Genomic DNA, 21,173 nt, shown 5'->3' with positions numbered 1-21,173 from the left:
TTCTGCCTTAAAATTAAGCCTGTCAATCAACTGCAGATATTTTTTATAGTCTAGATTATTTCCTAGCTTCTTTCAAAGAACACTAAAAATTCTCCACACAGTACACTATTGTTTATAGGTTTGAAGCACGTTATTTGCAATTGTTTTTTCAATGATTTAGGAATCACTTTTTATATGCGCATCTTTTAGCCAATGTGCATATAACAGAATTTGCTTCTGAAGTCTCTTTACTCTTGTCACTTCTACATGGAATACTTCAGAGCAACCCAAGTAATAATAATAATAAAGTAATTTTAAAAAAAGCCCAATTCTGCTGTAGATGTTAAGAAGTTAATGGGAAACTTTGTTCTCTGCTCATCTTGTTCTGATTTCCACCTCCATTCTTTCCCCTTCCCTCTCTCCCCTCCCCTTTTGGTTGCTGTTTGCTCTACTTCAGGACCAAAACTCCAGCTGCTCCAAATCTAAACACTGCTCAGAACATATGGCAACAAACAGCAAAATGAGTTCCAGTGAGCACTGGTGGGCCATATCCTTCCTGGGTATTCACACAGGCATTCTGCCAAAACAGTCATTTCACAATAAAATCTTTGGGCTACAATCTACAGAATCGAGCAAAACCACTCAAAACAACTAGAGGGATTACTGCAGGTTGAAGAATTCCATGTTTGGTCTGGTGAGCGGTATTGGCTCAACTGAGCTGAAGGAGGTTTCTCAGAGAACTGCATAGCACAAAGCATCAGCAACATAACCATCTTCCATACATTTTTCTTCAACATGCCCAATCCTGGTCTGGGATTGTTAAACTGCTTCAGACTTCTGAGAAGCAGCTGTCAGAAGATCAGCAGTGCCATTCAACTCCAGGTGTACAGAGGGGTTCCTGGTACTCCCAGCACTGAGCCACCGCACATGCTGGTGTTAAATGTCAGAAAGGTCAAAGAATTTTCTGGTAAAAGGTTTTTGTAGTTTACTGTTTTTTAAATACAAGTACAATAAAGTAAAATGGCTACTCTGAGTTGTTGTCTGATTGTTTAGATGTTCAACGGAATTTTTTCATGAAAATCCAGAAGGGCTGAGGGAAGCTGACGGGAATTATCATTTAATACCCACAGCCTGGTTAGAAGACATCTACTAGAAAGAGGCATTTTGAAAGATCAAACCACGAAGTAAAGGTCATGCAGTGCTACAGAATGAGGCTTTCTGGTGCATGGTGTTAACCTCAGGGGGTACCTAGATCCTCCAGAAACATATCAGCTGACCTACAAAGCTGTATTAATATCCCAATCCACAACATGTCCCATCAGCTCTGTGAAAAGCAAGCAGGGTGACATAAAAACAGCACCAAGTGAGCGAGACCATCAGATTCAGCCCCCAAGTCTGGATCTGGCTCAAGCAGTGTAGGGGAAGCTGCTGCCCTCTTCTTCTCATACAAGTCAGAGCGAACTTCCCAGAAAGGGACCAAACAAGTTTTATTTTTCTTTTTAAACTAAATGCTTTTAATAGAAAACAAAATACAAAATAACTCTTTCCAGAAAGCAGAAATATTTAATCTCTCAGAATGACAAACTAGAACGTGCTTTTTCTGCAGATCCTTGTAAATGCTGATGATTTATCTCACAAAGTGTTCATGAAACTGGTATTGCAACATTTCAGAAAAATCCAACACTGGCAGAGCTGCCTCTGTGTACACACAATAATTTAGTAATACTATTTTTTCCCATGTCACTTTGTGTGTTCCTCCTCATCCCCCTCCTCCCTAGACTGCCAAATTCCATTTATGGAAATCTTTCTGTGAGGTGCAGTGGTGGGTTGCCATGCCCTGTTTGCATTAGGAGTCCAGACTTGGCCGTTTCCATTCTATGGTGCCCTCTCTCCAGACAAGGCAAGTTGTTCATTATCCTTAAAGCCACCACTCTGTCCCCACTGTCCTCCCGTCCTCAAAACACAGTGCAACCAGAGTCAGAAAATTTCCTAATTAATGGAACATAAATACACAATCACAGCTAGTACCAGGAACCAAACCCAAACAACAATGCAGAGTTGGGCCTCAACTGAGGTCAGATTTCATTGCCCTTAAAAAAAGAACAAGGGTATTTTCTACTTATTTAGTCCAAAATATTCCAGAAGTTCTATAGGGAGCTGAAATATTTAGGATCACTATCACTGTAGAAAATACATAATGTTCTTTTAATACAAGAGCCTTAAAAATGCTGGTCCTCTGCAATACCAGGAAAGCAAAAGCAAAACAAAACAAAAACCACTGGGCCAGTAGTTCTCCACATACTCAAGCCGAATTAACAGTAGGTAAGATGTGCCCATCAATCAATGAAGGATATTTAAGTGCAGGTCACCAGCTTATCTGGTTGGCAGTTTCACTTGTCTGGGCCAGGCTTTCAGTTTCCCCAAGCTACTGGATTTACTCCCCTTTTTCCCATTCCTACAAGTACAAAATTAGAATGCATATGTATTTTCATCAATCGTCCTTTTTTTCCTTATTCTGTTCAACAGCACCGGCATTTTTGTGACACCTTAAAGCATTTGCATCACTCTGAACATGCCTTTCAAGGGGGCAGAGGAAGAGAAGTGTTTCACAGTCAGTAATCTCAGCTTGCAATGGACTCTGGCATTCAAGACACCCACCCACTTCCCCAAGACAAAAAGCAAAATTAATGTTCCTGATTTTCTTGTGCAATTCCAGTCACTAGAAGAAGATTACAGGCCATAAACTGTACGCTCAGTACATTATTCATCTGTCCGGTATATACACCAACCAGTTCACTGGAAGACCCATCAGCAGGGGCGTTGCAGTAAGTGTTCCGAATGTCCCAGACCCGAACCGAATTGTCCATCGACGCTGAAGCAATCAAACTACTGTCAGGGCTAAAAGTAAGGCTGGTTATGTTGTCTGTGTGCCCTCTCAGTTCTTTGTAAAGAGTTCCTGATGCCAAGTCCCACAGCTTCAGCCGCTGGTCTTCACCTGCCGATGCCAGGTACTTACCATTGGGGGAAAATGCCAGCGCCAGCACAGGGCCCCGGTGCCCGGTGAAAAGCCGCACCGAGTTGCCCTGCTGAGTGCTCCACAGGCGCACGGTTTTGTCCGTGGAGCCCGTCGCTAAGTAGTTGGAATTGGGGTGGAACTTGATGCAGTCCACGTCCGCCAAGTGGCCCGCGTATATTCGCAGCGGATACGTCCGATCAAACGACCAGAGCCTTGCAGTGCGATCGTGGGAGCCGCTGGCAAAGTACAGGCTGCAGGGGCTAATATCCAAATCCCAGACAGGATAGGCATGTCCTTGGTACAACACAGTGTTTGTAAAACTTCCGAGGTCCCAGTATCTGATGGACATGTCCTCAGAACAAGACAAGAGTCCTGAACTGTCTGAAAGGAACCTCGTGCTATACACAGGTCCACAGTGTCCTCTCAGGATCTTCATTTCTGTGCCTGCATTGTCATCCTCTTCCTCCTGGTCACGAAGAAGAAAAAGAAACAAGGAAGGAAAGCATGTTTATCCATTCAATAAATATAAAAACCTCCATGAGGAAACCAGGAGGCTGTTAATACAGAAGGAGCTAGATTATTTACTTTAGATGTGGCACATCTAAATTGCAACTCTGAGACACAAACATTGTTGGTGCATTTGCTCTAAGTGAATACTGAAAGAGATGGTGAGATAAGACTTTCTATAAAGGCATTATCTTTAATTTTGGTAGCCTTATGCTCAGTCCAGATAGCATCTTAACCTGAGACTGCAGGCACAGAGGGGAAAAAATATTTAATGACATTTTTTCTTTTGCTAAAAACATATGCATAGTCTCTATCTGCTCTACTAAAAACATGTGGCTAAGATGTTGAAAACAGATCTTGGCATCTATTCTTTTTGTGTTGTCATTGTTGGAAGTGGATCTCACAGTAGAGGGAAACAATCACAGATGTCTTAAACAAAAGGCAGGAGATGGAAAGACAAAGCATACTTGACAAGCTGTCTTCTTAACATTCTTTCTCAACCCTGCATGTGAACAGAAACCAGCAAGGCTCTAACATCTATTTCTCCCTGCAAGCTCCATCAGGATGCTTTCACATCCTCCCCTCCAAGAACAGCCTTCAAAAATAGCAAATATATGCAGGTCAATGCATATATTATTAGGTTATTTAGGTCAATGTATCTATTTTGGTGTAGGAGAAGATGAACAATCACAAAAATGCTGGCACTGGAAACCTTTCTATCTTGCTCTCCAATTCAAGTACCAGGGCAGATAGTTAACAAGTAAAGGCTCTTGTGTTTAAAGACAATTCAGTGAGCTGAGCTAAAGGCATCTCCCATGGAAGGCAAGAGTCTCTAAAAGCCTGCTCAGGTAGCACCCCTTGACACTCTAAGGCTACAGACTACACAGTTTTCAACACATCTCAGGAACGCCCTTGCCTGACAAGCTTGGGTCCCACTGATAGTGCAATATAACTCCTGTTTAGGGTGCACCTGCATAGTAGTTTGGGACCACCCTTCCTCAGGGCTGTCAGACAGACACTTTTCCTCAGTACTGAATCAGTAACACTCATTCACAGAATCTCTGCACATCAAATTCAACACAACATCCTTTTGTTTGTGAGCGGCCCCTTTAATATTTATCATCTTGAACTGGCCCATTTCCTGCAGAAGGAGCACTTCCTGCCCCGAGAGGAAACCCAATTCCTTAGAGCTGCTGGACTGTTGACAACCAGCAGAAGTCAAAGCAGCAGAAGTTGGTGTGTCGTAAGCAGCCCTCTGTCTCCCACCCCTCTGACCTCAGGTTCCACAGACAGTTTGGCTTCAGATTTAGTGATAGCCTGGAAAGTGCTTCTCCTCCAGTGGTTTCAAATTTCACGCTGGAGGTGAGCAAACTCTGACTTGGCTATCTCCTTGTCTTTCTCCATCTCAACAGCATGTTACGTAGTAGGCAGCAACCCATATTTAGCAATGCTGCTTCTCTTCATGTCAGTGCCCATGGGAGCTTTAGGATGTGGCTGGAAGCCAACTTCATCTCTGCTATGGAGGTAAGGCAGGGAGAGACTGCAGGCTCTGGCATGCAAAGCCCCATTCTTATTCAAATTGCTTTTCTACCTCAGATAGAGCATGGCTTACTAGAATCCACAGCATCTCTAGGCTGTGTTACCACATTAAAGGAGAATGGCAGATACCTGCAGCATTTTATACTATTTAATTATGACCATAAGATTCCTGACAAGTTACCAGTGGAAGCCCATTCAAGCTGCCTGTATTGTACTAAAGTTTCTGCAAATTTTACAAGTCCAAGTACTTAATTTTGTGCATTCAAATACAAGGCTACATGGGTTGTCTGCAAGCACCTCCTTTTCCCTCCTTGTATTACAGTACCAGGAGATTTGACACCACCTCCTGCAGCGTTGAAAGCCACACTCCTATGTGGTCATATGTAGCAAATCTTATCTTTCTGTTTGACACTCACTTAGCACAACTGCACACTCCTGTCATAGCTCACTGAAAACAGTACATCTATAACGCTTCTGAGTCACCACATTTTTCAGTTTCCTCCCCATCCAAGTTGTCTGCTGACCAGATTAGCAAGGCAGCTGCAAGTGCAGCCACCAAGCCTCAAAAAACAACAATGATAGCCTCAAAGAAAAACAAACCATAATCTCACATTCCTCCCTTTTTTGTCTAACCAGTAACAGGTTTTCCTGGATGTCATCGTCTCTCTCATCCTGCAGTGCTCTTAAGATATCAAAAGGGAAGATCTCTTATCTGCCTATAGCACAGATGCCCTAGCAGGGAACGATGAGGAAGGATGGCTCTCTTTGCAGGACATTTTTTACTGCTCCTACCAGAATTCCCTCCCATCTGCCATCAAACAAGGTGTCAGCATCATTGTCACTCATTAGCACTTGAAGGACCACTGCCACTTAAAAGCAGTACCTTAGAAGCAGAGCTAAATGGGGTCGAGTCTTCACAGGATTTAAAAGCTGACACTATTGTGGCTTGGAACAAAGCATTATTTTCCGATGTTGATTTATGGAGTACCAGCAATGAGCATGGTAAAACTGCAAAGAGACAGACAATGCAACCATTTGTACAGCTACAAAACTCCATTTTTATACTGGCCCCAACGTAAGAGAGACTACAAAGGGGCATTTGTGAGATGCTACTATAAAGAAAACAGAATTACTGTATCCCAAAATAATAAGCCTCTCTTATTTGTAAGAAACAAGACTACACTAGTGAAGTAGACTGAAGCACCACACTGAGCAAAATTTAGTAAAACTGCACTTAGAAGATGATTTTGACCTTAGTGACACAAAGGCTTCACATGTACTAGGAAAAAAATTCTTATTCTAACACATTTTCTAAGTCTCAACTACGTTTATATAAATATACACACCCCTTAACAAGAAGAATAAACCCAACAGAGTAGTTTTAGTGCCACCCTGAACATCCACTGAAACTAGCACGACTTTAGGCCTTTATGACTTCATAAAAGGATCTCTTTCCTTTGCAGAAAACAAAAACCCAGGCTGAAAACTACTTATTTAATGCGTTACTATTTAAATGCATTATCCAAAGCTAATTATACAATACAGAAATCAACCAAACCAAATTTTAACATCCTCACACGTTATTTTACTGAACTCACAGAAACAATGTAAAACACATTCAGAATTTTTGTTTTTGTCAATGTTTGTATCAGCTTTATCTCTGTGAATTGCTACTGATCAGACTGCAGTGACAATCTGAAATACAGCCCCTGCTTACACTGATCTGCAGCCCAGTCAAGGTAGTCCGGTTTGGTCTTGGTATCTTTGGCTTCCTGTCCCATGGCATCAAGGCAAGTGCTGGCATGTTCCCACCTGCAACGCTGTGGGTGCCTGTGTATTTTCACTTAGAGCTCCCAGATAACTGAATTTATTTCCTTGTAGTCAAGGGACTTCCACTTGCATTGGTAAGCAAGTTTGTGTTCAGGCTGGTATTGATATCCTCCCTCAACTCTGAACTTCTGCTCAGGTCACTATTTGTTTTGTCAGTGGTGGAAATCATTCAGGGCAATGATGACCTTGATCTGTGCTGGTTTTTGGCCAGTTTTTTGCTTTAGACCTGTGCACAAAAACTGCAGGGTATACAAAACATTAAAGAGCCACCAAAAGCCATTTCCACTCAGGATTCTACTGCCGTCTCCTAATACATGTACAATACACAAGTCTATGACTACATGCCAAAGAAAGCTAATACACACACTCCTGATAACCTAGCAATAGCTCACTTTTCCACAGTCCAGAGCCAAAGAAAGCGACCTGCTGATTTACCAGATGAATTCTCCTCTCTTGCAGGTTGATGACATTTGGTGTCCATGATGGGCAATACACAGTCACATGTCCTATAAGCTCTTGCAGTTTATAAGGAAAACAAGTCTACAGCTCCATTTTGGGCTAGTCTGACTCACTTACCAGCTCACACTGCAAAAAGGGTTAACCTGGGAAGCAGTGAACATGCTGCTGTGCTGCCTCACCTTGATACCTGCCTGTTTTCTCAAGCTGTTTAACAAAGCAATCCCTAATCACAGATCCTTGAATTCACCAAGCTCTCGGCACTCTTCCAAAATAAATAGAACCTTGTTAATAAGTATTTTTTAAAAGAAAAAACACTGGAAAACAGGGTGTCTCTCCTGATACACTCACACAAGAACAAATAAGGCTTTTTTTAAAAGAAGAGTGAATAAACAACAGAAGAGTCAAAATTTTGATCTCTAACCGGATATAAGTTGCTACTTGGGCAGTTGTGTTGAGAGGGGAGGAAAGGAAAAATAAAGGTCAAGGAGAAGATGCCATCTAGCATGGCATGTGAAGTGAATGCACACACATCCCTGTCCTTGTCTCCAGCACTCTCGAGTAGGAAGCCTCTGAAGTTTCTACACTTCAGATTCCTTAACAGAGACATTTTGCATAATTTTTCTGTAACTCCTGACTTCTGGTAAATGAAGATGATACCTGAAACACAATTTTGCACATACACACCAGATCAGACTTCTTTAGCTCTTTCCTTACTTTGTGTATATTTTCCTTTTCCTGAGTCTCTGCCCTTTTCTGTACCCTTCTGCCTTGTTGTTCTGAGCTACTTTCCTTCCAGTTTTCATTTGGTACTGTGTTTTCATTGCCTGTATCATCTTGTTTCATCTTCCCATCCCAAAGAAGGATGCATGCTCCTCAGGGAAGGGAGCCTACTCTAGTCACCTGTCCTTTCTGGGTTGCCTGTCTACTGTCATCTGTTCAAGGACAGCTGGAGGAGGGAGACCAACACCTAGGTCTAACAAACTCTGACCTAAGCACAGACTGATTGCGCCTCAGTTTAGCATTTACAAACACTGCAGGAAAGAACAAGAATGAGAGCAGATTATAAAATGTGTGCATCAAGGCAGACAGGTTGTGCAACAACCTCAGAGTTCCCTAAGCCATTACTAGATACTCAACAATCATGTTCAAAACAGGTCAGCAGAAGAGGAAGAAGGGGGGAAAAAAGGGTATCCAGACCTCCTCATCCAGGATATCACAAGCCAAACGGATGCGGGACACATCAACAAGGTGGGGCTCAGATTTCAACTTCCTGGAGCGCAGGCTCCACAGCTTCACACAGGAATTATCGAATCCAGCAGCAAGCAGCTTGCTATTTGGTGAAATCTCTGCAGTGTTCAGCAACTGCTCCGTGTTATAGAAGGCATAGAAACAGATGGTGGTTAAGGAAGGGGGCCCGTCCTTGACACGTTTAATGCTGTCCTGCAGTAAATCCAGCGCTGCCTCATTCTGCAGAATGGAAGCTGGCACGTCGCTGGGTTCCAGGCCGTTGCTCTCGTTGCGTGAGGAGCTCCCACCAGCATAGAGCTGGTAGTCAGTCCTCTTGGCAGGCTGCACATCCAGGTGAATGTGCAAGGTCAGGACTTTGCACAGGGCGTTGTTGTTGTCACTTTGGAGGTAGCGAAGAAGGTAGTTGTAGCTGTCCTCTTGAAGGCGGATGACGTATTTGTTGTCCAGAAAAGCCCGAAGCTTCAAGTTGGACAGGATATCTTGAATAGTCATGGTAGTCTGCAACTGTTCAATGATATCCTTCTGGCTGGCATTCTGCAAGAACATGCCATGGAAGCGGCTGTAAAAACTGTCCACTGTGCTTTTTAGGCCATTCTGGACCATGTTCAGATGGAGGTAGACGAAGAGGGGATATAGAAGAGGCATCACTTCATGGCTGTGCTGAGAATCTGAATCTATATAAAAAAACAACAACAAACTTTGAATGACTTCTCAAACCACTTCCTACTGGGAATAAAACAGAGCAAGAATGACTACTGAAAAAGCCTTGGCAGTGACATCGGAGAGCAAGCAAAAAGAGACATTTGTTGGCACATCTAAGCAAACCTCTTCTGTCACCTAAAGGAGGTACAATGGAGATTGCCACATTAGTGTCAGAACAAAATGCAGAGATTTCAAAACCCTTTTCAGGTGTGGACCAGCTAATAATACATCACCTCATAAAATACATGAATTTTCCCCATTATTTTAGTTGAATTTTCCCCACTTATTTCAAAAGAAAAAGTATGCTCTTTGTACCCTTTACTTTGATAAATGAACTTTAAAATGTATTAACTATTTTTAAAAGAATATTCTAAGTGTTTAAGCCAAAACTATTTACCTAGTTTGTCTGGCCTAAGCTTTGGTGGCTTTTTTCCTCTCAGCTTCAGTAAAACGTGAGTGTGGTGCTTTGGATGGAACTAATTTGTCTTCGGGGGAAAGGAAGCTACAGTTTCCAAAATGCAGTGCAATATGCTGTGCTCTTGTTTTATTTCTGTGCCTGCTCATGTACATGCTTTTCTCTCTCTGCCAAGGCAAATCCCAGCAGTAATTCCTAGTACACAGTGTAACAAACTCCGATTAGGCTGTGCTGTACCTTGCAGAGGCTGATCTGTGCAACAGCTCCACCCCTCCTTCCCCAGCTTCTCTAGGGCTCTTTGCCAGCTGCAGGGAGCTGTGAGGAGTGGAGCCCTGCCGAACACCATAGCAACAAACAGGGCCACAATGAGTTACTACCACAGGCCCAAATAGTCCAAATTACTGGAAAACAAATAGGCACTGCTGATCCTTAAACATTTGCTGATCCTCAAAATGCAAAAGGCATTGCTAATTTTCAACATGCTCTTCCCTCCTGCCACTCACCAATGCATGTTCTCTTTCTGCCTTTCCATTAGGTTATTTTTCCTTTGTGTTGAGCACTCTTCCAGACTTTCTCTCCCTTCTTCTCATACTGTGCCTCTCTCTCATTTCTACAGGAGTAGCTACAGAGTATGTGTGATGTGCAAGGTATACATATGTATTTGCATACCTGACCATCACTCTACTTCCTGAACCACTGAAACTGGGCCAAAGCCAGTGAAAACAGTGGTCTGCATGTAATAAAAGCTCTAAGCAGTCAGCAGGTTTTTTTCCAGGTGCACTAGTCCAAATATGAAACAAGATGAAGCACCTCACTTTGCAGTAGGGGAAAAAGGGAAGAGATGGGAAGTCGGCAGAAAGAGGATCAAAGAAAATGTTCCCTAGGAACATAAGAAGAAATTACAGGAGCTGGGTCTGTCTAGCCTGAAGACTAATGGGGTATTCAACTGCTTGCTTTCAGTACCCAGTAGGACATTGTACAGGAAAAGGAGCCAGCCTCTTCTCAGAGGTGCTCAGTGGAAGGACAACAGGCAAGCTGCTGCAAGGGAAATTCTCACTGAATTGCAGCAGGGCTCCACATATGCACAGTAATCTCCAGAGTGTTTCATTTTCTAAACCTGACTGGAAAAGGCTCTGAGCAATCTGATCAAACACCCATCTTGCCCCATTTTGAGCAGGTGGTTGAAACAGAGACTAGTTAGTTAAGTTAATCCATGTCACTAATCCCCTGCCTACTCTTCAGTGGGGCAGGTGGGATAGAAATGGGAAGTGTCGTGCTGTGCCTTGTGGCTGGTTGGCAAGCTACTCCCTTGAACAAACAGAGGTAGTTCATATGTGTAAGATACCAAATTAGAACAAGAGGGACCAAAAAGACTAAAACAGTCAACCTGAACACTAAAACCTAGCACTTCATCAAGCATTAAGCAAGCACTTCACCAAGCACTGAACACTTATCATGCTTCTAAAAATCTATTAAACCATGAGGATTTACTTCAAATACTAAAGTGCAAAGGTATTGAACTACTCTAGGTGGCAAGGACCCAAGAATTCACAATTTTCTGTCTTTGCCTTCCTGCTCCTTTCCCTTCTAAAACTATCAGAAATAATAATAATCCCGATATTATGCACACTGGGATCAAATCCCTACACTGGACAAATGTTGTGTGTGACCACTTCATTTTCCTTGGTACTGTCCTTTTAAAATTCTATCTGCTTGCTTCTTCCCATGTTGGGGACTTATAGAAGAAATAAGGACATTCCCAGTTGTACCTTTAAAAAAAATTATCCAATAATTATATATAAAAAAATACTTGATTTCTCTTCTGCATCATTACAAAGTAAGAATTTTTTTACTTCACTGTATTGCTTCAGTCTTGAAGTCAGTAGAGCTAAATTTACAGGAACAGATTCTTCCTTAAAAATCCAGGCCATCACAAAAACAAGCCAATTATGGATAAAATTAAAAACCTTAGGAGGCAGAGAAGTACAGTCATTTCTCAGTTACCTGCCTTTCACATAAAACCCTAATTCTCCTTCCTGTCCTGTGTAAATATGGTGTTATCTAGAAGACCTACAAAGGGCAAACGCTTGAACAAGAAAGGGCAGAGCCAGCTATCTACAAAATTCAAAACTATTCAGCACACAGAAAAAAATTAAAAAAAGAAAAATTAAATACTTATATTTTTACTGAAAAAAAAATCTCAAAAATTGTTAGAGACATGATTTTGAATTTTATTATATTGCCCTTCACTCACTGAAATGACAAAAAAACATCAGCTACTTTGTTCTTCCTTGCTTCCTGATTTACCTGTCAGAAAATTGCGTAATCGTCCAAACTGTACTTCATATTGCTGTGGCTCCGCCAGGCAGGGAGCTGCAGACACGACGTTGGCACAACCAGACTCAGATTGGACTGTGAAATAAAAAAAGCAAAATTTACACGAGGATTTAAGGATTTTTACATGTGTGTCTGAAAACAAACCTTCTCATAAAATCCAAGGTATGCACCCAATCAGATGACATTTCATCTTCAAATCATCTAGGTATGACATATTCCAAAGCATCTAAACATGGCACTAGCCACTTAGACAGATCATGAATGAGAAAATACACTGAAATCCAAAACCCACCCTAAAAATATCAGCAACTTACCTGCTCCATCCAGAACACATTTTCAAGTTTTCAAATACAACCTTAAATTCCCAAGAAATTCAGAGTAATACCCATCACAAATCCCTTGATCCCTCAGAAGTTTTACAATTCAGAAAAGATAAAGCAACGTACAACTTTCTCCAAAATATAGTTTCTTTTTAAGTGAGTCCCCCCAGCCATCATGAACAGGCCTACAGAAACACTACTTCAGATTCTCAAATTTCTTGTCCCAGTCATTATAATGTACAACAAATTATAATCATTATCATTTATTAAGTCTCACAGAGGTGGTGGAGAAAACACTGAATCTCTAAGCAAACACTTAGTAATTTTTTAACCAAAATGTGCCCTCCTCCCTGAGGATTTTAGGTTAAGGGGTAGCTGGCAACTGACCACAAACCCAGCTGTTACAAGCCTCCTCAGACTGTGTTAAACTGTTTTTCAGAACCAGACTCTGGAAAAAGTGGTTCTGGACTGTTTTGAAAGGGCATTGGCTTTTCCTTCTCTGGCACTAAACCTTTGCTGTTCTGCTAAAGGCCTGGAATCCGCAGGGATTCCAGTTTGTCCAAGTTTACAGACATGCATCAAGAAACCCCAAGCACATGCAAATACCAGTGTTTAGAAACTCAAGTTCTGCTGATCTAAATAGAGCACAAGAGGGCAAGGAATTTTACTATTTTCTTTCCCTTTTTTTTTTTTTTCCAAATCATAACTCTAGGCCCCTCTAAACCCCCTATTTTTATTAATGTCACTTCAATTTATTTCGGTCTCCCTTGCTCGGCAGCACTTTCCATCCTTGGCCTTTCTACTTGATTGGGGGGCTTTTTGTTCCAGCATTTGGCTCATGCACAGAGGCACAAGTCTGACAGCCCTGGAAGTCTATAAACAACATTATCAAATGTTCACAAACTAGAGAGATAGGCCAGCCTCCAGCTCATCTCAATGCCTCTAATTAGAAAGAGATCAGCACATGGTAGGTACCCAGGCAGCCTGTCACTATTCTTCCCCCATTCCTCTCTCTCTGGTAAGACACAGGTTTACCTTCCTTCAGCGTATGTAAATACAGAAGGTATGTTTGGCAAGCTGAATTCAGCTTTTGAAACAGAGAGATGGGTTGAGCTCATCATCCTCTCTTGGGGAAAAAAAAAACCAACAAAAAAACAACCAAAACCAGATTCCATCACCAATATGATATAATCTCTTAAATCAGTTTAGATATAAAGAAATAAAACTTGCTGAAAGGCACGGTTACACTGAGCTTTCTACAGTCTAGCTGCTTCAGAAACTCAAAGATGGTAAGGACTCCAGGCTCACATACTAGAACTACTCAACAGCTAAAGTAAAAAGCTCTGCTATATGGATGTAAAATTGAATATAATCAATATTCAGCATGAGAAAGTAAACTGCATGTATGCACACCTAGTAAATGAAGAATACTTAGGGACAGTTTCCAATGTCACCCATAAAATTCTTTGTAAAAGCAAATACAGAAACATGAGGGCCTGTCTCTTATGCTATTACAGGATTACATGTAACAGGCAACTTTTCACAGAGATCTGGTGGCCTCATTTCTTTAGGAATGGGAATGGCCTGCCACCCTGCTCATGCTATGCAAACACAACTCATTGGCCTAGACTTTATGGGATATTTTCTCCATGCCACAACTTTCTCTGCATAAACAACTTAATTCCAAAATTAAGCTTCATGCTTCAGAAAGTGGAGTATCGTCTTCGTCTACCTGTCCTGAAACAGCCTGACTGGGCAACCATTATGGCCTATTCTTTCAGTAATGATGCTAGAGTTCATTCCCACCCAGCAAATGGTAAATGAATCCTACACACCAGACAGTTCTAACAAATTCTAATTCTTTGCCTTCCCAAAACTTTAAACCAATGAGAACTGCAAAAAGGATCAAGAAGTCAACTGATTCTAAAACAAGAGCAAAATTTCATGCACGTTTTCCACCTGGTAGAAATAAAACACTGGCTATATCTTTCTCATACATTAATAAACCAACCAGAGTTTCTTCTCCACCTTCACCAGTGGTCATAAGAACATTTATTAGAAATATCTGCTCCTTCATATCCAGTAAGTGCAACCAGCTATGCAACCTGATAGGAAATTCAAAGGAAATCACTCCTAACTCAGGAATATGGACAGTACCCTCCTGGTCTCACGTGTTGGCTACGAGCAGAATTGCTTCCAGCTAACAAACATGAGGCTACTGTAAATGCTGTGTAACAGCAATTGATTCCTATTTTAGGTGAGTGTGATGATGCATAATTGTACATTATTTCAGCTAGTCGTACGTGCTAACAGTGCTATGAGCAGTATTAGAGGAACCTGTTCCTTGGTCACTCACTCTGTCCTCAGATATTGTTCTTTTCTAGAGAAACATGGGAGAATCGCAAGGAAGCTCTCTGCTGTATTTTACTGCAGATATAATCAGATAGAATCCTAGATAATCTCATCTGGGCTCCCTCTCCTACAGAAAAGATCGGACCAGATCATTTTCCGAGGTCCCCTCCAAGTCTGCCATTCAAAGAGGCTAGTTAATTTAAAAGTCAAACACAAGACCTGAACATAAAAAACAAGGTGAGCTTTACTAAGGAAAAAGCAAAAACATCTTCAGAAAAACACATTTGATGACTTTCCCCAAAATAAAGCACTGCAGGCTTTACAATCTGCTCAGTTTTTACTCAGTTTGCAAAACTGACTGCAGCAGTATTTTCAGCATCTGTTGTCAGATTAAGTAACAAGCTTGGGTTTGCTTTTCTAACAGTCATTGACGGAACTGCAGCATGCTCACTCACAGCTCACTGCAAGCACATTTGACAAGAAGTAGTAAGCAGCTGAACACATGCGAGCAGCCCATTTTCAGTTCTAATGAAAACTGATGACTAAATTCTCAATCACCATCCACAAAACCCATGCACTGGCAAGAGGACACAGACTAATATGAAATGTAGCAATAACATTTGGTGGAAGATCAGTAAAAGAGACAAAACCCAAACACACACTCATTCACACTCTTCATTGATTTTTTTTTTTTGCATGAGGCCACATGCTCATGCAAGGGCTTTTAATCCAGTTCATCTCCACTACTTCAGACACTTCTGTGTCCTCCTCATATGGCTGGTATCACATTCTGAGCATGTTTTGACACTGACCTTTCTACCCACTTCTCACATAAAATCTCTCTTTGAAAAACAATTCAGCCATTAACTTTGGTTTCATTCTTTCCCCACCTTCCCCAGTACTTTTTCAGGGATTGCAATAAACTTCTGATAGTTAGGCCGAATAAAGCAAGGAAAGGAAAAGTACTAAGACGTTATGTTGCTTCTAAATAATGAAATATTGTTCAATTTCCTCCAGGTCACTGAGAGAGTCCTCCTGGACATTCACCTACAGGCCACTCATCTTTGCATGGCTAACTATGGTAAAATACTCTAAAGGTGGAAAATCTCTTCCTGCTCGCAGTCTTATCTAGCCACAAACACAGTTATATAGCTACTAATGTCAAATCAAGTCGTATTACAAGTAACTCCATTGCTCCTCCTTGTCTGAGATACTGTCATAATCTAAGCAGTTTCATTGACAGAAAAAAGTTTCTCCTTGCTTTTTTACCCAACATGTCAGCCCAGTAGTTTCTACTACTTTTATAAGTAAATTTAATCTCTATAATGTCCACATAGCTTTTATCTTTCCAATACCTGTATGTGCTCAAGCAGCAGCAGAGTTTGTTAGAACAATAATTACAATGAAAACTGTCACAGACACAATTTGGAAAGCAAAGAGTGTGGCAGGATTCAAAAGCCCTTAAGAAAGAGAAGAAAGTTTATCTCCCTGCGTGCCTTGTCTCATCCACTGAAAGTTTTGGGCTTTTTCCCCAAATGACAGAACAGACTCCTCATAACTACAAAGCTGACTATGCCAGAAAAAGACACAGCCTTATCATTTTAATTTCACGTGATGTAGCTCTGCTGGAGTACAAAGGTACAACAGAATTTCCTGCTTCTACTTCCTTTCCCATCTAGGTTCTTCTCCCCTCCATTCCAAAGCATTGCTACTCACCAGACTTGACATTATTTGGGATAAAACGTATGTATTTTCCACTACCCTCACACAGTATTTCAGCCTGATGTTTCACTGACTATGAATGTCATCTTGTTATACTTCCACCCATATTTTCATTCTTCAAAAGTTCATTATTCACGTGAACTTAACAGCGAGAAATTTCTTAATTTCAAAAGGAGAAATGTCCATATGTGCAGCCAAATTCATATAGCTGCCAGCACACATGCTCACAACTCTGCCAAGTAGTCATGGAAAATACGACAGGATTACCTGTGAGATTAGCTGCCATCTCTTCAGCAGTCTGACACAGCCTCAGCCCTTGTTTCAGGGGACCTTCTGAGTCCACATACTGACGGCGTTTGAGGTAGCAGGACACTGCCATCTGAATCTGTTCTGTGCGTACGCGTTTCATGACCTCAAAAGAAAAGAAAGAGGTGATGAGACTCTTACAGAGTAACCTTAGATCAACTTGGACTGTAGCTGCATTAATACTGATAGAAAGCAAACATCTCCGTGTTTTCATTGCTGAAGTGTGAAACAGAACCTTCAGGGATTTGCCTCTCAGTACTATGGCCTAACTAGACATTTTGTAAACTCCTGAAGATATTTTGCTCCCTAATTATACTAATTTTACAGAGGAATCAAAAATAGTTTTGGGGATTCTTGACTAAAACTGCAGTGGTGAACTGAAGCATTTTTGTTAAAAACAACTCATAAAAAGAGAAGGTCACTCCTCCCTGAGTTTTGACAGCAGCAGTTTGAATAATCTTCAGTCATTTTCTGGTTCCTCTGCTTGGCCAACCAACAGAAAAACCCCAAAACCAACAAACTCCAGAAGACTCAGTGGAATGAGAAATTAACACACAAAGACGGAAATTTTGGAAAGATAACGCTTTATACAGCAAATCTATCTGGGGAGTCCAAGAAGCAATAGCTTATTGGCTGAACTTAAAGGTTAGAGCCAGACTTCTGGCACTTCACTGAGATAGGTCCCCAGGAAAAAAAGAGAGAAATTAAAAGCAGAGCCTTCTATCTTTGTCACCTGCCTCGACCTATCCAGGCTTCCCTCCTACAAAAGTCAGAAACAAAAAGAATCCTTTGAAGGCTTTTTTTTAATATATATTTAGGAAGACATCCTCATAAACACCACTTGGAAGTACCTCAAAATCAAAATAAGCCCAATGCTATCTTTTAGCCCGTCTTGTAATAAAAGACTCCCAGTAAGATGAATGCAATAGCTCCCTTGCTATTTGGGTTGTTACTGACTGCACCAATCCTTCACAACAGCCATCAACTTTACACAAAAGTTTAGATAACCTAAAAGGCTTTAAACAAAGGAGAACTATGCCACAGGGTTTTTTTTTTTTTCCTATCACAGCAGCAGGTAAAGCCTGCCTGGAGATAGTTCAACACCTTACAGCCCTACTACTAATGACATGAATGTTTCCTGAGCGCTAGTGCTTCCTGGTTTGAGCAGCTAAATCTGATGAAACACAACTTCTCAGAGAGACAAGGATGCCCTTCCTCCCTTTGTAAGAACCATCATTTCTACATGGTGGACAGCTTTAAAAAGTGAATTATTTCTAATACCCATGCGCACTTTAGTGTTTATTCCACTTGTGAGAACAATAGCCCTTCTGTGAAGTTAGGTCCAAGTGGATGAGGATGCAAGGTTTTAGCAATAGCTCACTTTCAAAAGATATGCGGAATTGCAAACCCAGGTGCTTGGGTGAAAACCTTAAAAAGATTCCCACTTGTTCCCACAGGTTAACTAACTGTTGAGGGTGGGGAAGAGGCATCAACAGGTGGGAGTTTACAAAGCATTTCCAGATAGACCCATTAAAACAAAACGTTTTCAACGCCTTTTTTCACTCCGAAAGCAAACTTCCTTTTCATCTTCCCTGCAGTTAAAGAAGCTATATCTGAGACACAGTCTCAAGTGTAACACTTCAGCTGCACAAAACTGTAGGAAAGACAGAACTCTTATCAATACCATGAACAAGAGTGGAAACACGGATGGACCAGCAACCTAGCACCCTCCTAAGAAACACCTTTTACGAAGCTCCACAGTATACTGTTACCATTCTGCATTTCAGCCAGCAGCATGGACTCATGTGCACGTGATTTGCCCAGGTCCACACTCAGGCATTTATGCGATCTGTACAGTTCCTTGCTCCCCTATGCACTCCCCCCTGCAGTCACAGTAGGAGATGGTACCAGCAGTATCTCAAGGAGATTTTTTTCGTTACTGCCAGGTGACACAACAGGAACTACTTTAAGGAAATGCGTCTTCACCAAGAAACATCCATTGGCATCAGACCCACTGTCACTCATACTCTAATTTCAGCTCTTTGCTTCTTCCTTCACTTTGCCTATATACTTCACACTCAGCATTAAAAAGAACAACGCCACCGAGGCAGGAAAAGCATTCATGAAAAGTGCAAGAGCAAAACCAACACTCTTACAAATATTCCTTATTGAACCCTTTATCAAAATTAGAGATACAAACATAAAGATGGCCTACCAAAATGCCTTCAGCCTGGTTCAAGCTACGCCAATTCACAACAAGTCAATGATGCAGAATTTAAAGGCATAAAACGACAAGCCTGCCGTTTTTAACCTTCAATCAATATTAAGACTCTAGCTCTCATAACTGAAGATAATCTCCAAAATATATAACAAACTGAAAGCATATAGAGTTCCCTGTCCACAAAATGCATAAAGCTTGAAACAAGTTTTCAGAAGTCCCAACTGTCTCATTCTCCTCGAGCAGCCAAAGAGAATAATAAATACTAATGCTGTTAACTAATTCTACTGATAAGCAAAATACATAAGGAAAGAGAGAGGAAAGATCACATTGTGAGAATGCAGAGCTACAATGCAGGATCTTCTGCAGTGTTCCAAACTGGAGCACTGAAAAAAAGTTAAGATAATTTTTTCTGAGGAACCAAAACCACTGAAAAAAACCCCCAAAACAGAGCGGAGGCTAATAACACAAAACACATCGCAAATTCCTCCTTCCTGGAAAAGCTGGAAATTAGTTGTGAACTAAGTATTGGGCCAAGGAAATTATTTTCCCGCCTATGCTACATTTCGGGTACAGGTTTAGGCAGATTCCACGGCCTTGAAATAATCCCAGTACAGACACACTAAAATGAGCTCAAAAACTAGCACTGGAAACACTGCTTTTTAAGACTCATATTCCTGTCCTGACACTGGAACAAGTCTCTTTCCTCCAAAAGACTAAGACCTGTGAGCATCAGAGAGCTAAGTTAAAAAACACTCAACTTCCAAACCAATAAAAGCATACAACAAAAGCATCTTTTGAATATTCTCCAATAAGAACTCTGTCTCAGGCCTCAGTTGTGAACAGCAAAAAATAATCTTTTATCAAATCTGGGGCCTACCAACAATAATAGGCCTCAATTCTTAATTTTGTGACATTAGGATAATCTGAAATTTGCAAAATTTCAGAATAAATGAGATAAGGATAAACTGATATGAAGATAACCATGAACTTAGAGCCAAGGGATGTTGCACATGCAGCAGCTGCAATTCACAAGAACAGGCAAGTAAACATGACAAGTTGACTTGGAGAGCATGGTGGTGGTGCAAAATAGGAAAACAGGATAGCAGGAACTACGGAGAACGTTTTTGCCCGAGCAGTGGCATTCACGTGAAGAGGCAGAGAAGGAACAGCTGTGATTTTAAAAGAGCATGAATCCATTTGCATATGGACCGAGATCTGGCTCACCATCCACGAATGACGCTTTGCCAATTCCACATTGTTTCCCCCCGACCCCCCCCGCGGCCCCAAGGCGATGCCAAGCAGTGTTTCACCGATGTCCTCTGCGGGACCCGCTTTCCTCCAGCCCACTTCACACCACCTCGGCTGCAGCTCCGCCACCCTTGGGCCCTTCCTGGGCCGAGCGGAGCCGCGGGACCAGGCACCGCTCGCTTTTGGGCCCTGCCGGGGGACACCAGGGCCGGGAGCCCTGCGGGGCCCCACGCCCGTCCTGGGGCTGCTCCGCGGGCCGAAGAGCGCTCGCTGAAGGGACGCCAAAGTTAAAGCCTTCTCCTGTCAATATTAGGAAAAAAAAAAAAAAAGGGGGGGAAGAAAAAAAGAAAAAGGAGAGGAAAAAAAAAGAAAAGGGAAGAGAGATGGCGCGATAAGAAGACGCTCATTAAACCCACGCACTTTCCAAGGGAAAGAAGAATATCACGAGCAGAGCAGAGGCCCCCCCGCGACCTCCGGGCGCAGGGCACGCGCCCGGCCCCGTCCGCAGCCGGGGCTGCCCCAGGGCCGCGCCCGTGCCCGAGGTGCCCGCGCCGGCCTCCCGGGAGCCGCCGGCCAGGCCGGGCCTACGGGCCTCCGCCACGAGGCGGCCCCCGGGACGCCCGGGCCCCGCTCCCGCCGCCGACCCCTCCCCCCGAGCCCCCCGTGCGGGCCCCGGGCCGCGGCCCCGGGCCGGTCCTCACTCACTGAGCATCGCAGGCGGCGGGAGGCGGGAGGCAGGCGGGCGGGGGCCGGCGCGGCCGGGGGGCGCTGTCACTGCGCCCAGCGGCTCCGGGCGCTGCCAGCGAGCGCGCCGCCTCTGCCGCCTCCCCTGCAGGCCCGTGCCGGTGGCGCGGCCGGTGCTGCCCGGGGCCCGGCGGGCGGCGGCGGCCGCTCCATGGCCCGGCTGACACACGCCGGGGCGGGCGGGAGCGGGGCCGGGGCCGCGCAAGCGCCCTCTGGCCGCCAATGGGC

The 21,173-nt window shown here is 42.8% G+C and overlaps 1 protein-coding gene across 1 annotated transcript; it reads right to left on the bottom strand.

Moving 5' to 3' along the window:
• Nucleotides 1-1,449: 1,449 nt before the first annotated feature.
• Nucleotides 1,450-20,195, bottom strand: TAF5L (TATA-box binding protein associated factor 5 like). Its single transcript, XM_014875243.2, has 5 exons — nucleotides 20,178-20,195; nucleotides 16,694-16,838; nucleotides 12,003-12,107; nucleotides 8,528-9,252; nucleotides 1,450-3,461 (listed from the first exon to the last, which is right to left on the bottom strand). Exons 1-5 carry the CDS (start codon nucleotides 20,178-20,180, stop codon nucleotides 2,664-2,666), a joined length of 1,776 nt encoding a protein of 591 aa, XP_014730729.1. The 5' UTR covers nucleotides 20,181-20,195; the 3' UTR covers nucleotides 1,450-2,663.
• Nucleotides 20,196-21,173: the final 978 nt, after the last annotated feature.

Source organism: Sturnus vulgaris, chromosome 3 (assembly GCF_052056855.1).
Source record: "Sturnus vulgaris isolate bStuVul1 chromosome 3, bStuVul1.hap1, whole genome shotgun sequence".
In the NCBI taxonomy this organism is placed as follows: Eukaryota; Metazoa; Chordata; class Aves; order Passeriformes; family Sturnidae; genus Sturnus; species Sturnus vulgaris.
Note: the sequence above shows the minus strand (reverse complement) of the source record. Positions and strands in the feature narration are given on the sequence as shown.

Excerpts from the sequence above, each read along its gene's own strand:
- TAF5L (XM_014875243.2), bottom strand. Across the intron at positions 12,108-16,693 it reads GATGGCAGCTAATCTCACAG|TCCAATCTGAGTCTGGTTGT; the intron begins GTAATCCTGTCG and ends TTTATTTCACAG. Across the intron at positions 3,462-8,527 it reads GTGATATCCTGGATGAGGAG|GAGGAAGAGGATGACAATGC; the intron begins GTCTGGATACCC and ends CTTCGTGACCAG.